This window comes from Rhamphochromis sp. 'chilingali' (assembly GCF_963969265.1).
Source record: "Rhamphochromis sp. 'chilingali' genome assembly, chromosome: 3".
NCBI classification, from domain to species: domain Eukaryota; kingdom Metazoa; phylum Chordata; class Actinopteri; order Cichliformes; family Cichlidae; genus Rhamphochromis; species Rhamphochromis sp. 'chilingali'.
This window is the reverse complement of record NC_137931.1, coordinates 5317006-5333435: the sequence shown is the minus strand read 5'-3', so window position 1 is coordinate 5333435 and position 16430 is coordinate 5317006. Positions and strand designations below refer to the sequence as shown.

Sequence of the window (16430 nt, the reverse complement as noted above, 5' to 3'; positions counted from 1 at the left end):
GCAAGACCCCAGGTGCAGGCTGTGTAAAGATGCCCCAGAGACAATCCAGCACATAACAGCAGGGTGCAAGATGCTAGCAGGCAAGGCATACATGGAACGCCATAACCAAGTGGCCGGCATAGTGTACAGGAACATCTGTGCCGAGTATAACCTGGAAGTCCCGAGGTCAAAATGGGAGATGCCCCCAAGGGTGGTGGAGAATGACCGAGCTAAGATCCTGTGGGACTTCCAGATACAGACGGACAAAATGGTGGTGGCTAACCAACCGGACATAGTGGTGGTAGATAAACAGAAGAAGACGGCTGTAGTGATCGATGTAGCGGTTCCGAATGACAGCAATATCAGGAAGAAGGAACACACACACACACACATATATATATATATATATATATATATATATATATATATATATATATATATATATATATATATATATATATATATATATATATATAAAAAACACCCAGCACGCCCCTGCGGGCGGTTTATCCTTCAAGCTTGGGTCCTCTAGAGGCCTGGGAGCTTGAGGGTCCTGCGCAGTATCTTAGCTGTTCCCAGGACTGCGCTCTTCTGGACAGAGATCTCCGATGTTATTCCCGGGATCTGCTGGAGCCACTCGCCTAGCTTGGGAGTCACCGCACCTAGTGCTCCGATTACCACGGGGACCACCATTACCTTCACCCTCCACATCCTCTCGAGCTCTTCTCTGAGCCCTTGGTATTTCTCCAGCTTCTCGTGTTCCTTCTTGTATATATATATATATATACATGCATTTTTATTTATATTATGTGCGCATTGTACACTCTGACCTCTGTCAGACTTGATTGCTTTTCAGTCGGGAAACTTGCACAAATGCCTCAGACCACATTACAAATTGCAATTTAAACATTGTGTGGCACAACCTAATGCAAGATGTGTGATAAAAGCATTATCATATTTGTTTTATGTGAGTGCCAAGATTTTGAAAGCAAGTGAAAAAAAGCAACTGAAAATCTACTTAATTCTCCGCTAGAATATTTGTGTAACGGCGATATCGCGACAACCTACTACTAAAATCTCGCGATTTCTAGATTAATAACATTCGAGAGGCGTCTGCCAAGTTTGCTAGTATTACTAGCAGTCCGGAAATAGGGACATTTCAGATTAAGGGGATGTAAGCCTCTTATCGTCTTTCTTAAGTTTAAGAACAAGTTTAAGAACACAAAACATTAATAGTATGATAGTATACGTTATTATTGTTATTATTATTATTATGGCCTAAAATTTGATATAGATATAAAATTATACCTAGTTTTTTTTTTTAACCTTTTATTTTGGCGTCACCGGATAATTGCGTTCACATTGTTCGCGTTCCCTTCACGCGCTTCGTGGTGGCTTCGTCTCAGCTTCAGCTAAAGAGCAAACAGACAACAGCTGTGTTTGCTTGAAGTATCAACCTTGAAGCTGAAAATACGGGACTTTATTGCCACTTGAAATTCAGTAATATCGTTTTAAAAAGTTATCTGAAACCATTAAGGAAATGAAATAGCTGTCATTTTACATAACCACAGAAACGGGCGAGACGCAAAGGAGAAATAATAACAACATCAAAACCCGGCAAACAAAGAGGTCCCCTTTTCAACGGCATCATTTTTCCTCCATATTCTATAGTTATGAGTCATGTGGCCGTCGAAAATGCCCACGGTCTAGAACAGCAGGTAAGCTGTGTTTCTTTTATATGTCTTAAATGTTCGCTTTAGAAGTAATGTAAAAAAACGGCAGTGGTAAACATTAGCTTGCCGGCTAGCCTGGGTCTGCTAACAGTATGCTATTGTGCTAGCTTAACGTCGGGTGCGCTGCTTTTGTTCGCGCACACGTCTGACGGTGGCTGCGGTGCATACGACATGAAAAATGTTTTGGCCCCTCTACAACCTGACCAAGAATGCCTTTATTGAATTGCATTCTAGAAATAAAACATCCGTGTTTTGCTGCTAGACTGATCGGTGTTCTTTAAAACGAAGAGCTAAATGCGAAATGACGCACGAGTGGTTCCTCTGGCCCCCTCATATGAACACATGAAACGCACCCCTCAACTGTTACGTCCACTGCGCTTGTCTTGCAGCTCGATATAATAATAAAATGGAGGTCAATGTGGCTGGAACCTGCGGGTCTGCTTGCTACACAAACAATGCGGCGTGACTGTCGCCCTCCCCGGCTTTTAGATGATACGCAGCATTTTCCAGACTTCCATGTTTTTATGTTGACTGCGTCCCGCTAAGAGATGGTCATTTCTTCTGCGTCACCAGCAACGTAGTCTATCTGTGTCTGGCTGGATGGTAACAGAAAAGTACTGCGTGTACTCGGTTGATATTTTGGAGAGCCCCTATTGGGGAAAAATGTCTAAGAAGGAGTGTGATGCGCAACCTAGGCCCCTATTTCAGCGACTTATACATCCTCATGAGTTTAGTTGGCTTAAGCTGAATGTCACCGCCGCCACCCCCCAACACAGTTAGATTTTTGGTAATGAAAGCATTAAATACAAAGTTGTTCCCTGGACAGCAGTGAGATTTGACGCACCAGCATCGCATCTCAGTATCCCAGACCAGCTGTGGCTGGGTGCAGTTTGCTGACATCATCATGATAGGAATTCAGCACGCTGGAGCTCACATCTCTGTCTCCCTTTCCCTCGCTCTTTTTTTTGTTTGTTTTTTAAGTCTGCTGCAGAATACAAAAATAAAAATGACTTCTAGTTTTCTTTTTTCATGTCAAATCTGAGTACTCAAACCAGTCCATGCAAGAAAAATTTTCACACTCCTTATTATACAGAAACGTTTTTTTAAAAGGTAGGCAGCAGCTCTCTGTGTCACCTACTCTTAAGGATAAGTGGTCTGTGGCCTCAAACACAGCCTGCCTAACAATCTAAAGACTAGTTTCCACTTATTTGGTTTTACAGGCATTCTTAATTTATGGGACTAAATGTTGCTTGGGTGTAATGGAAAACTACAGAAAGAAACAGGGAACCAACGGTATTTGAGAGGAAAAATATTGACTTGGGGTTGGTGATGGTGGATACATATACCAGTGACACTGAGCTGTCTTGTAGCATTAGCTACTGAAAACCTAGACAACTGAGAACCAATAGGGAGATTACTACAGAAATGCTACTCTGTGTTTGTGTCTATGATGGAGAAAAATCAACTTGTAATGCGACCAGTTAATGTAAGACATGGGCAGTAATAGCTTTGATAATTCATTTTGTTAAAATGTAACTTAAAGTTTTAGGTTGCTTGAAGTGGGTCAGTGAGTCGTTTTCTGTTTTTGTGTTTTGTTTTTTCCCCCCCTCTAGCTCGCTGTCCTAGACTTGAGCGCTGCAGACGGACAAGGTGGCGGCAATAGCAGTAAGCAGCCTTTGTGTTTTTGTTAGAATTTTTCATTTTGTCATGATAAAAACAAACAGGTTTAAAAAAAAAAAAAAAAAAGTGACTGCTGTATGTCTGCATGTGGTACAGTGTAAATGCATCCCTGGTGCTGTGTGGTGATACTGAAAGCAGATTTTTCTGTTAACTTAAAATATGCATGTCTTTGGATGATGCAAAGGTTTTGAAGAAATTTTGTCTTTAAATCTTTTATTATTCATTAAACACGGTGACTTTTCAGTTACATGATCTATTTTTATTTAAGTGCAGAACATCTGTTTTTAATACAGTGACATTTAGTTGCAACCATGTGAAAATGAATATTTGCATGTCACCTTTAAGTTTTTCTTTACATTATAGTTTAATAATCTTTTGTCATTGCAGTCATAATTTGTGGGTCAACCTTGAAATGGTTAGTTAGATTTGATTATAAATGCAGTGTGACGTAAGCGCTGACTGATTCTTGGCTGTCTGTCTCTTTTGCAGGGCGATACATACCTCCACATTTAAGGAACAAAGATGCTCCCAAAAATGGTGAGTAGGATCCACTTAACCTTGTTTCCTATAAAGAAAAATCTGAATTGTGTTTATTTTTAGGCCACTGGGAACTCCCATCACTGATTCCTACCAAATAAATCATTTTCATTTTCAGCTTTCATAGCTGAATTTCCGTGTTTTCACTGATTGATTAGTGAAATCCATCGACATCGTGATATTTGATGTGATGTGCGAAGGGCAGGTCGAACTGCGAAAGTGCACTCTCATTGGCTAATGATTTGTGATTGCCAAGTAGCAACGAGCGTACCCTGGATAATGCTCCTTTGTGACTCTTGAAACAAATAAAATTTACAAGATGGCCTTTAAGTTGTGTTGATTGTGACCTGAAGCAGGGAATGTTTTAGTGAGGTCACAGAGTGGGAGCTGATGTCAGGTTTTCCCTATATGGCAAATAAAAAGAGTGCAAGTTTAAAGCACTTCAGGTCTGGTTTTGCTTTTCAGACACAATTTTCAGCTCTGTCCATCTTTATTTCTCTATGATTAGCAGTCGATCTCCTTCCTCTATGCTCTGTTTTTTTTTTTAAACGTTATTACCACCTATGGTTGATTTTTGGAATAGTGAGGAAGACATAGTATTCTAAAAGACCCCACACTTGTAACTCTACAAAGTATCTCTATTATATCAGCATCTGTTTTTAACCATGAGTTACAACTGGAATTTCATCTCCTAATCCAGCAGGAAATGCCTTTGCTGCTGGGCGACAGGGTGGTTACACCATCGCGCCTGCAGCCAACTGTAAGTTCCTCTCTGAACTTCTGATTTTCTTGGATAGAGTTGTGCAGAAGTTGGGGAATTGGTCTTTTTTTTTTTATATTGATTTTAGAGTTGTTGTTGTTCTTTGTAAATTGACTTATTGATGAGTTCATAGTGAATGCCTTAACATTTAAGTGCGGCTGCATATCGGAAGCAGCAGCAGAAGCATCTGAAAGTGCTTCTTTGAGTTGGTTTGTTTAATCATTTTGACCTGATGCATCTAATTTCCTACCTGTTCACAAAAGTACATTTTTCATTAAAAATTAATTTGATAGATGTCAAAAGGGCTAAAATATAATCGCTGGTGTTTTATTGGTATGCTGAAACAACACTATATGGACAAAATACTGGGCCACCCACACATTACACCTACAGAAGCTGTTGATCATACCATGACGCTCCCAGCGCAGTTTTTGTGCTGATGTTAATGCTAGAGGAGGTTTGCTGAGTCAGCAAAGCGTTGGCGACTTTACGAGTTTTACACCCGTGACAATGGGACTGAAAACACTTGAATTGAAAAGATGTAAGAGGTGTAGCCAAATACTTTTGCCCATATAGCATGTATTGCCAGCGCTCCACCAATAACAGCAGTGATGGTCATGAAGACGATGTTCCTGCAGGTGTGATGGTATTTATTAATTATTTTGTGCACTGTTTCCTCTCTGCAGACGGCTGGGACGGCACGCGCAACAACTTTGTCAACGGCTACCACGACAATCGCATGACGGGCAACTCATTTAACCGTGGCCCGCCTCGCATGGAGCGGGGAAGAGGTGGCGTTGGAGGTGGTTACCGCAACAACAGGGGTGGAGCCTTCAACCCCATTAACCCAGCACAGCCAATGGGCTTTGCTGGGTATGAAAATAAAGGTGCGATTCAGTTTTAGTGCTTCCAACATTTCTTTTACTTAGCTCGTGCATCCAGTATGTGCTCATTTACCTGCCTCTCCACTACATGAATGACTGGATGCGTCTGCTAGCTGTCGAAACCTGATAGTTTTGTGGTGTTCTCCTTTTAGACGCAGGTGGCTGGAACACTGCCAAGGACGCCTATAGCAGTTTTGGCAATAACCGTGGAAAGTCTGCTTTCTTCAATGACAGAGGCAACGCTAGCCGAGGAAGGTGAGTGGATCACATACAGTGTTGAGAGCTTATGTTCAGCGTCAACAGAAAATTCCCATGTTTACTATAAAAGCTAAAAAACGACCCTCTTGTGAACCCTTAAAATGGTTTATTATTACCCAAAAAATGTTAAGTGGAGAGCTGTGGTTCTATAATTTGGAAAAAGTTGCCTCATTATTCATCATTAATGTGTGCGTGCTGTGTTCAGGTTTGAGCATGGAGGATTTGGTAATGGAGGAGGAGGAGGAGGAAACAGCCGCTGGGTGGAGGAATCCAGAGATGACGGAGACTGGTCCAAACCAACCCCTCGCAACGAACGCCTTGAACAGTGAGTCTGTGCTTTTGAGCCGCTGTGGGAGGTGTAGTCTACTTTCTAATTTATTGTAAGATCAGGAAATTTCAGGTAAACTTTCCAAAAGTTAAAAATTAGTCCACAGAATTAGATTATTAGACTAGTGTAATTTCACTATTAGACTGTGAGTCATATTGTTGGGATTTCATTGGTTCTTGTGTAACAGAGTAAAACACAGGAAGGTGAAAGCAAATTCTTTGACGTTTTGTTATTTCCAGTTGTCATCTTAATGACATTTGTTCTTAACTTATTTGCAGGTTTCTAGTCTGATGTCAATATGGAAGCATCTTTAACTTTGTCTGTTATGGTTCTGCAGCATTTCCCTTACCTGACACATGATAAATTCAAATGGCTGACCAGCCCCAGTAAAAATAATGCTAGGTTTTTATTCTTTTAAAATTCGTCATTCAGATAAATTATCCCAAGAAATTGCTGCAGTTACTCTGAGCAATAAAGTTCCAGAGCATTCGACTAACCTTTGCTGCTCTCTCCGTAGTGAATTGTTCTCTGGCAGTAACACTGGGATTAACTTTGAGAAATACGATGACATTCCTGTTGAGGCCACGGGACAGAACTGCCCTCAGCACATCGAGAGTGTGAGTTACTCACATTGTATCAGATACCAGCTGCACTGTTGCTTTTCTTTGCTCTTTCTGTACACGTTTCTGTTTGTGATCTCAGTTCCAAGACGTGGACATGGGTGAGATTATCATGGGTAACATTGCTCTGAGTCGCTACACCAGACCCACTCCTGTCCAGAAATACGCCATTCCTATTATTAAATCGAAGAGAGACCTCATGGCCTGCGCACAGACAGGTAGTGCACAAACATAACAAAATATTGGAATTGGGTCGATGAGAGGAACAGCAGAAATGGATGAGGCTGTCCTTGTGTGTTTCAGGCTCTGGGAAAACGGCAGCATTCCTCTTGCCAGTCCTCAGCCAGATCTACACTGATGGACCAGGAGAGGCCCTTAACGCAGCTAAAGCATCAGGACAGGTAAAAGAGAAAAATCAATATTATCTAGTTAAAAACAGCTAATTTCATCATGGCTTTGAAAGGGGCAAAACAAATGGTTCAGGTGCTGTGGGGGATTTCATGGTAAAGTAATTTAATTAAAGCATATCCTCCAGATTAAAAATAAAAGCATTAATTTCAGGCACGTGCACACTTCTACAAATGAATGGGTATTGTTCATATGCTACCACAAACGGTGAGCACGAGTTTCAGTCACTGCAACAAACAAGCAGACCTGCTTAAGTTGATCTTTTTTGATACCAGTAGTATACTAGACCATCAAAGAAGAGGCAAAACAAGCAGCAGTTAAAGAAAAGCAAAACCCTTTAAGACACAAGTCCTACCTGTCAGCAGCCATCTCGATATGACACCTGGCACCTATTTAGGGAGTTATTTTGTCTAATTTAATTTAAGCTGTTATTGAGAAAGAAAATTATCAGCAGGTAAGTCTGATTTTAAAGCTTGTCTTTCTTTCCTCTGGAAGTTTTTATTCGGCTAACTTCACTGTTGTTGAATTATTCCATGAACTTTAAATCTGGAATTATTTGAGTGCCACGTCTCTGATAATTGTCTGGTAATTCCTGTTACACGAGTTCTCCCCTAATTTACATTGTGAAGCCTTTAGCCTTTAGCCTTTTTGCTCTCACGAGTCATACTATTCCTTGATAGGTTTGCCACATGTTCTGTTCTCAATCACGTTTGTTGCTGTGAGACTTAAATGTTGTGTCTTTGCTGCTTTGCAGGAGAATGGAAAGTATGGCCGTCGCAAGCAGTACCCCATCTCCCTGGTGCTGGCTCCCACCAGAGAACTGGCACTGCAGATATATGATGAAGCAAGGAAGGTATTTAAACACATTAGTGTGTAATAATTTTATTTAATGATGTGATTTTTAAATTTGTGTGTAATTGTTAATACATTGTATTTTCCTGTTAGTTTTCCTACCGCTCCAGAGTGCGTCCCTGTGTTGTGTATGGAGGAGCAGACATTGGCCAGCAGATCAGAGACCTGGAGAGAGGCTGTCACCTGCTGGTGGCCACTCCAGGAAGACTCGTGGACATGATGGAGAGAGGGAAGATCGGACTGGACTACTGCAAGTAAGACCTAAACGCGAGGAGTGAGTGATGGGTAAATGTCTGTTTCATTTTTTCCAAATTTCAAACTCTTTTCTTCTGTTTCCTTTAGCTACCTGGTCCTAGATGAGGCTGACCGTATGCTGGACATGGGCTTTGAACCACAGATACGGCGCATCGTCGAACAGGACACCATGCCTCCTAAAGGCATCCGACAAACTATGATGTTCAGCGCTACGTTTCCCAAAGAAATCCAGGTATATCTTCATTATCTGCAGTAATTGTGATAGAAATTGGAACTTTTCTTCTTCCTCTTCTTCTTCTTCTTTTTTCTTTTGTTTGTTTTTTGTTTTAATCCGCCCGTTACTAATAAAGAAAAGTGCAGCAAGCATTCACATGGTGATCAGTGCTTCATTTTAAAGATGTAAAATTTTCCATCTGTTTAGTCAGACGGTGCAAAACAGTTGTGTTAATCACATATTTTGCTCATCCTGCAGATCTTAGCTCGGGATTTCCTGGAGGATTACATCTTCCTGGCGGTGGGCAGAGTGGGTTCCACCTCGGAGAACATCACGCAGAAAGTGGTGTGGGTGGAAGAGAGTGATAAGCGGTCTTTCCTCTTGGACCTGCTAAGCGCTACAGGTGAGCCGATCTCAGCTCAACTGCCACATGTCCCAACACATAACATAAATACTGATTGCAGCCTGAGTAGACTTATCTGCAATTATCTCGAACCACACACACACAGTGCGATTTTATTTCCCCTGTCTTATGGTCATCATCATATTGTCATCCTCACATCTCAACCAATACATTACTGTGTTCCCCATGCTTAGCACAGTGTAATGTCCATCAGCACCCTTTGTCTTTCAGTGAAAATTTCACTTAGATATGTTTGTGTGTGAAATTAGGAAGATGTATATCTCTAGGCTGCCCTGAAAAAGGTTTAAAACCTCTAATTTAAAAGATGCTCTTTCTATATTTGTGGTAGTTGGCAAGAAACATTGTGTTTCCTGGATTATATTTGCCTCCAGATGGCAGTGGTCTATTTTTATTACAAAATATCTTCTTCTTCAGATTGAACTAAAAAAAAAAAAGAGGATTTTTAATTGTTTGTGGCTGGGAAAACAACCTTATTGTTTTGTTAGTGATTATATGGCAACATTTTAAACCTCTGTTAAATCAGCAATATCAGACACACAAGCATTGCTTTCAAACTGGAGTTTACATGTCAGTGGTTTGTGGTTTTATCCCAAGCCATCCCAAGTGAGGTACAGGACAGTACTGGAGACAACATAGAGAAACCTGGTAAGATCCTCAAACAGGAAACTTTTATCTGTCATTTCATATTTTAAATAATTTTGCTCGACTTTACTGTTCTGTTCTTTTTTTTCGTGGATGGAGAATCTCCTGTTTATTATGTTTATTTAGGTTCTGTGTCCCATTTCACACGTCGGGTCCTCTCATGTGAAATTAAACATGCCTGTTGTTTGATTTTATAGCTTAAGGTTGTTTTTGTGTCATCTTTAAAGTATGTTGCTGTGATGTCTTTAGGTCAAACCCATAGCTTTAATGGAGAGAGTCTGGTCATGTTGTGTTCGTGTGTTGCCGTGTATCTAACTTTTGATATAAGTGTAGGTCAATTGATGATGTTGATGCGGGAAGAATACAGTGACCAGAATCTTTCCATCAGTGCCTCTAGTGAAATCTGCATGAAAACACATTGCTGCTGGTCATTTTACCCACACTGCACCTCCTGCTGCCTGTTGCACTGTTCTGCTCATATAACAACATCTGCTGTAAAGTAATGCTGGTAGATTTAACCCTGAAACCTGCATGTTAGTCACCCCATGGACTGACACACGTATATACATGTAAACATATGATCTGTATACAGGGCTGCTGCAACAAACCCACTAACTGATGTGCTATGGGGGATTTCATATACAATCAAGGGCGTTGATTTATGTGTGCATGGCAGCAGAAAACCGTTCACACGTAAAATTGTATGATTCATTTAGATGCTAACTGATCCCATTGGCTAGAAGGCAAATCAATCTCATGTAGTGGACTGAGAAGCTTAAAGTTCAGTTTAGCAGGCTAGGCCATCAGGGATGGATTTTAATTTATGTGCTTGGTTCTCATAATTGCTCGTGCACTTAAATTCTATATAATTCCAGCATGACTGTAACTTCATTATTTGTTTGTTCCACAATTTGGTCCAGTATGTCTGCTACATAAAGCCAGAGTCATAGTGGCGCAGGATTATTAAACTCAGTCTTTATTTAGTCCAAACACAGTGCAGCCCTACAGTTGTTTTATTCTTTGTAGCATTAACACCCAGTGTTTCCCCTCTTGGTTGACCAGGTAAGGACTCATTGACCCTGGTTTTTGTGGAGACCAAGAAAGGTGCAGACGCCTTGGAGGACTTCCTATATCGGGAAGGCTACGCCTGCACCAGTATCCATGGTGACCGTTCCCAGAGAGATCGAGAGGAGGCCCTGAACCAGTTCAGATCAGGAAAATGTCCCATCCTGGTGGCTACAGCGGTCAGTAAAAACATCCTGTTGGGTGCACGTTACGGTGAACCACAAGAGGAACCTTTCTGTTAACTGCCAACCACAATCGACATAAAACTGAAGGTGTGAGTTTTTAAAGTATCTGCTCCTGTTTTTGTGATCTCAGGTAGCAGCTCGGGGTTTGGACATCTCCAACGTGAAACATGTTATTAACTTTGACCTGCCAAGCGACATAGAGGAGTACGTCCACCGTATTGGACGTACGGGACGAGTAGGAAACCTGGGTAAGGCTAAAAGTAATGTGATTTAAGGGAAGCATCCTCTTGATTTAGGATGAACCCCATTTACTGCTCTTACTTATATTGCTTCAAAAAATGTCTCCTGTTTTTAAGTGTTTTTTGGGGGTTTTTTCTGTTTCCTGTAGGGCTGGCAACATCATTCTTCAATGACAAAAACGGGAACATCACTAAAGACCTCCTGGACATCCTAGTAGAGGCCAAACAGGAAGTTCCCTCATGGCTCGAGAGCCTGGCCTATGAACACCAGCACAAGAGTAGTAATAGAGGGCGCTCTAAGAGGTACACACACACACACACACACAGATTCTGTCTTTAACTTGCAAATGTTTGTTTTTGTTATAAGTATTAAAACATTTGCTGGTCTAATCAGAATCCCTAAACACTGATTTATTTATTTTTCTTTTATCCCACAGGTTCTCTGGCGGGTTTGGAGCACGAGATTATCGTCAGACTGCTGCAGGAGTCAACGCCGGAGGGTTTGGAGGACGTGGAGGAGGACGCAGCCAGGCAGGACATGGAGGAAACCGTGCCTTTGGAGGAGGTGAGGCTCTGATCTTTGGATAGAAATTTATTCATTAATGTAAGGCAGGGGTCTCAAACTCGTGGCCCGCATATTGATGTGAAGAAAGAAATTATTTTACCAAAAATGATTTAACACGACGGCAGAGTGTTACAGGCATGGCCCTTTAACCCTTTAAGACCTAGCATAGAACCAAGTCCGCCAGAGCTTATATTATATTTTTACATGCTGTGAAGCCATTTTTGGGAGCATTTCAAGTTGATATACATCAATACAACCATTATAGCCCAAATTTAAATAATATATCTGCATTAAGTGCATAGTAATTACATAAATTGCAAAAAATGCAATAAACTACAAAAAAATTGAAAATAGTTTTTGTTTTTTTAACATATATTTCTAGTTAGAGAAATTTAAGAGGCTCATCCTTCAAAACTGTAAATACAAAAAAGTTGCACAAAATAGTTTCCCACCACAGGAAATTTATTTTAAGTGTCTTCATAGTTTTATTTTTGAAATACACCAATTTTTATATAATGCAGGAAAAACAAAAATAAATATTATACTGCAAATTTGCAAAAAAAACCAGCATATGCATCAAAATAAACTATTTCCAGCAGTGCAATATGAGTCCTAAGCATCCCAGAAACGACACAGAAAGTCATAAAGTCAAACATAACTTTTAAAAACACAAGTATAGGCTCATAAGGCCCTGATGGTGAAAAACTACATTTCTGCAAAATGACTTCACTTCCGGTTTCGGGCAGGTCATGGGGAACATGCGATAGTTCGCGCTGATGGACGTAGGAAGTGTTACAAACAGCTGATCGGATCGGCAAAGCGTGTTTCTGGAATATTATGTTTATGTTGCTGCAAGTGCTTTTTATGCAGTTTTTGCAAAGCTATATGTGGAAGGAAACTGTGACCGAGGGCAAGCTTACGTGGTTTCAGTGCTACTGGGATTTAAAAATAGCTACGCAAAACGGAGAGTGGCCGCTCCAACCGGCTTTAAAGGGTTAAGACTGTAGCCTCACGGGCGGTGTAGTCCGTGCTGCAGGGAGAATGTGTGGGACCGCCCCTCCCGCTTTTCTCTGTGTGAGCGTGAGGGAGGGAGAAAAAGGAAAGTAGAAAAGTACAAGGTGCTACCGAGCAGAAACGGGAGCTGGAAGCATGTAAATATAAAAATAACCACTACAGCCAAAAAGAGTGCCAGTTGTAAGTAAGCTGTTAAGACTCGACTGTACGCTGTGTTCGTTTTTTCCTCCGAAACAATAAAGTTCTGCTGGAGCAGCCTTTCAATGCCTCTCTCTGTCTCTCGCTAGCAAAGTTGACCCAGACAGTAACGCTAGTTCCCGGCTACGAGCCGGAACCCAAAGTATTAGCCAGAGGTCTCCTTACCGCGGTTCGGAGCCATGGACCTGGCCGAGGTAACAAGAGAGTGCAAACATGTTGCGGGGCTGTGTTAGTTCAGTGAGAGAATTATTTGGAAAGAAAACAATTTTCTCTTGCAGTCAAAAACTAATGTGTACGCTTATGTCTGCATTTTTATTTTGTTAAATACAAACAAAATTGTAGCAAAAGTGCTGCCAGCTGTTTATTTGGTAGTTCAATGAAACTACTGTACTACACTGCTGAGTGACTGTCGTCTGCTCCTCAAATACATCTCATTGCAATGTTGACCTTGTGCTAACTTGCATATGACAACTGAAACTGAAAGGCTTCAGATAGTTGAGAGTGAGGAAAAAAAATTGCGTTCATGTTTACAATTTTGTCTTGTTACACAATATTTGGAATTAAATAAAACAAGCAAAACACTACATTTTAGGATATATTAGTGGGTGTTTTCGTGTTTGTTTTTTGTACTACTTGGACACTAAAGTGGCCCTCCAATAAGATGATGGTGCCAGAAGTGGCCCGCGGCTCATTTGAGTTTGAGACCCCTGATGTAGGGTGATTATTGTGCACATGATTGTAGTCACATGATGTTCATTGTGTTGCTTTTTACTGGGCCCCCCGGGATACTTTTTTCCCGTTTTCTGAGAGCTTGTATAGAGAGAAATAAAAGAAGAGCACTTGAGTTTGCCATATATTGTTGTACTTTTAATATATTTTGATGGCGAATATATACTGAATATATTCAGTGCGAATTATTGTTTTACAGAACTGCACATTCAGGATAAATGTTTTACACCAGACCTGCATTATAGAGATTTGTTTTGCCTGGAAACACTAATTTCTGATACTTGGGCGATGAAATGCTACAAAAGTTTTACTTGATTAAGAAGGCTTTCTTTTCTCTTCCCTTTGTCTTCTCAGGCGGCTTCAGCAACTTCTACACCAGCGATGGCTACGGAGGAAACTACTCACACTCTCAAGTTGACTGGTGGGGCAACTAGGTTTCTCCATCCCTCCCTCCCTCGCTCATCCCTCTTTCCTCTTCTCACTCATCCTCCATTCTTTCTCCACATCGACGTCTGCATCCCATCTGTCTTGTTACCACCATTAACCCCAAGAAACCCCCATGCATGTTATTAAACTATTTATGCTCATTTATGTAGCTTCCATCCCCATCCTTCATGTCTTTTAAGTCGTTGGAAGAGTTTTCTTGTGCTTTCTATGTCCACCTTTTTTGTTTTGGTAAATTAGCTTTTCTCCTCTTGAAAAAGACCACATTATGAAGAGATTGTTGAATTTTAGTTGTTTACTTTTTAAACACTGGACACAGGCTTACTTGTTAGCTTCCAGCTAGCAGCCACCTTAAGACCATTTTCCCTCTGTGACACGTGTGTGCTGGTAAAAAGACCTGGGTGTTTAATTCCCTGAGATTTCAGCGTGTGGGCTTCTTCAAAGAGGGGAAAATCCTTTCTTTATTTCCCCCCACCTTATATTTGAGTTTGATTTCACTGTGTTTTCGTCTGCATTTACACTCCCCGCGTGACCTCATGTCATCTTTGTATTTAACGCACGGCCATGTTGTAAATCGCTGGCCAAAAACTTTTCTAAAATATAGCTATAGGCAGGACATAAAAGCAAAACATGTCTGCGTATAAATTCAAAAATACTGGCCTTCACGTATTGGAGGCCACAGAAACAAAATCTTTTCTTTTTTTCACCTTTTTTAAAACATGAAACTTTATCGAGGTCTGACACAGATGTCTAACAAAGAGACGAGTGGCTGGACAAACTGAAATGGCGCTGTCGGCCATTAGCAGTGAGGATAGCAGACAGTCTTAGGACTTATGGTTGTTACTGCAAATAGCATTTTTTTTGGTTTGTTGTTTAATTTTAAGATAAGTGTTTATGGAGAATCATTTGTTTCTGTACTGTGCCTTTAAGAATTTAAACTTTGTCTCTTATTTCCATTGTTTTTATTGCCGTAATACGTTAACTGTCCACAAGTATTGGCCCACGGTGACTAAAAGTGTGTATTCAGTGTCATTTGTTGGTTTAAATATGTTTTCTTTATTTTTATTTGGAAGGAAGCAAACTAGGCTTGAACTAAATCAAACCTTGGCAAAAAAAAACTAAACTAAAACTACGATGAGGAAACTCAAAGCATTTCCTTATCTGTCTATTAGAGACTGAGCTAATTCCCCAAAGCATATAACCACTGTAAGCATATTTGTGGATTACTTTACTCACTCTGGATGAGTAAATATAAAATGGGTCAAAAATAACATTAATCGTACTGTTAAAGTCAAAGAGCCGACGAGCAGGGCCGACCACAGTGGCTGTATGCTTTTGGGAACCCGAGTCCTACTCATTGACACTTGTGTCACATCTATAGCTCAGCTTTGAGCTTGCAGTTTGGTTTCTCAAAGCCATCTTGTCACTAATTGTTGGGTCACTGTGTGCCACTAACAGGGCCAGCAGCAGTCACGTTATGTTGCTCCTCCCCCTCTTATTATCCAGATATGTAGCCGTAAATGTCAAATTCCTCATAGCTTGCTGTAATTAAAAAAAAAAAAGCCAAAGTCTGGTGCCACTCGAGTCACATTAAATTACTGTAACCGCTACACAGTTTGAAACACCTTTGCTTAGAAAACACTACATGGCTGCTGCTGAAAACAGTTCCCAGATTGTGTCGGTGTCTGCGGCCGTTCAGCTGACTCTTAGTGCCATCATGCTCTTGGGAATCTACCGCTGCTTTTAACCACAAACATTGAAACCCTTGTTTTGGGAGAAGCTTTCTCTTGAGGGGGGGAAATACGCAAACTAAAAAGAGGTCCAAATTTTCTCGCTCACTCTATCCTGGAGAGTTGCATGAAGAGTCTTCTCTAAAAGTAGTCATTCCAGTTTATTCTGTTAGGTCTTTTAAGCTCTGTTGAAGTCGGGCGTTAAAAGTGAAGAACTGGATCATCCTTACGAATTAATTTCACTGCAGAGACAGCTTGGGGCTTCCCAAGGAATGCAATGCATCGTATCTACAGCACGTTTTAGCCACGTGTGCAACTGTAATCAAGCGCAAGATCGCGTCTCGGTCCAATTCCTCCTCTTACTACTGCTTTCAGTCAGCAGATAGTGTTTCTCAGTGTTGAAGTCACTTCCTCGATGAAATGTTTACAAAACTAGATTTCGGCCAACGCGCACAACAGCCGTACACTGGCAGCATATGATTGCTTTCAAAACACTTACCACCCAGCCCACAGAGCTCCCAGATGGGCCACACTCCTACTTCTTCGCACTGATGCACGTCCACTCTCCAGAGTAGTTTGCTATCTGGACTGGCAGTCTTGGCAGCTATTACAACGTATTCACCTTCTGCATGCACGACACGTCCCAGCACGTGCTGCACATTAATAAACGATGACAGCGTCCCGCCG

The 16430-nt window shown here is 41.1% G+C and overlaps 1 protein-coding gene across 4 annotated transcripts; it reads left to right on the top strand.

The window, feature by feature from the left end:
• Positions 1 to 1364: 1364 nt before the first annotated feature.
• On the top strand, positions 1365 to 14738 carry LOC308393754 (ATP-dependent RNA helicase DDX3X-like). 4 transcript variants are annotated; one of them, XM_080877712.1, is made up of 20 exons: positions 1365 to 1697; positions 3326 to 3377; positions 3882 to 3929; positions 4633 to 4689; positions 5376 to 5576; positions 5726 to 5828; positions 6037 to 6156; positions 6677 to 6776; positions 6862 to 6997; positions 7083 to 7180; positions 7942 to 8040; positions 8133 to 8293; positions 8382 to 8526; positions 8767 to 8911; positions 9527 to 9577; positions 10637 to 10818; positions 10955 to 11072; positions 11213 to 11366; positions 11501 to 11628; positions 13924 to 14738. In XM_080877712.1, the coding sequence occupies exons 1-20, from the start codon at positions 1653 to 1655 to the stop codon at positions 14001 to 14003; spliced, it is 2223 nt and encodes a 740-aa protein (XP_080733838.1). In that variant the 5' UTR covers positions 1365 to 1652; the 3' UTR covers positions 14004 to 14738. The 4 variants fall into 4 exon arrangements, with proteins under 4 accessions (XP_080733838.1, XP_080733837.1, XP_080733840.1 ...); XM_080877711.1 differs by having other exon boundaries at positions 1366 to 1697; positions 4630 to 4689; XM_080877714.1 differs by lacking the exon at positions 4633 to 4689 and having other exon boundaries at positions 1366 to 1697.
• Positions 14739 to 16430: the final 1692 nt, after the last annotated feature.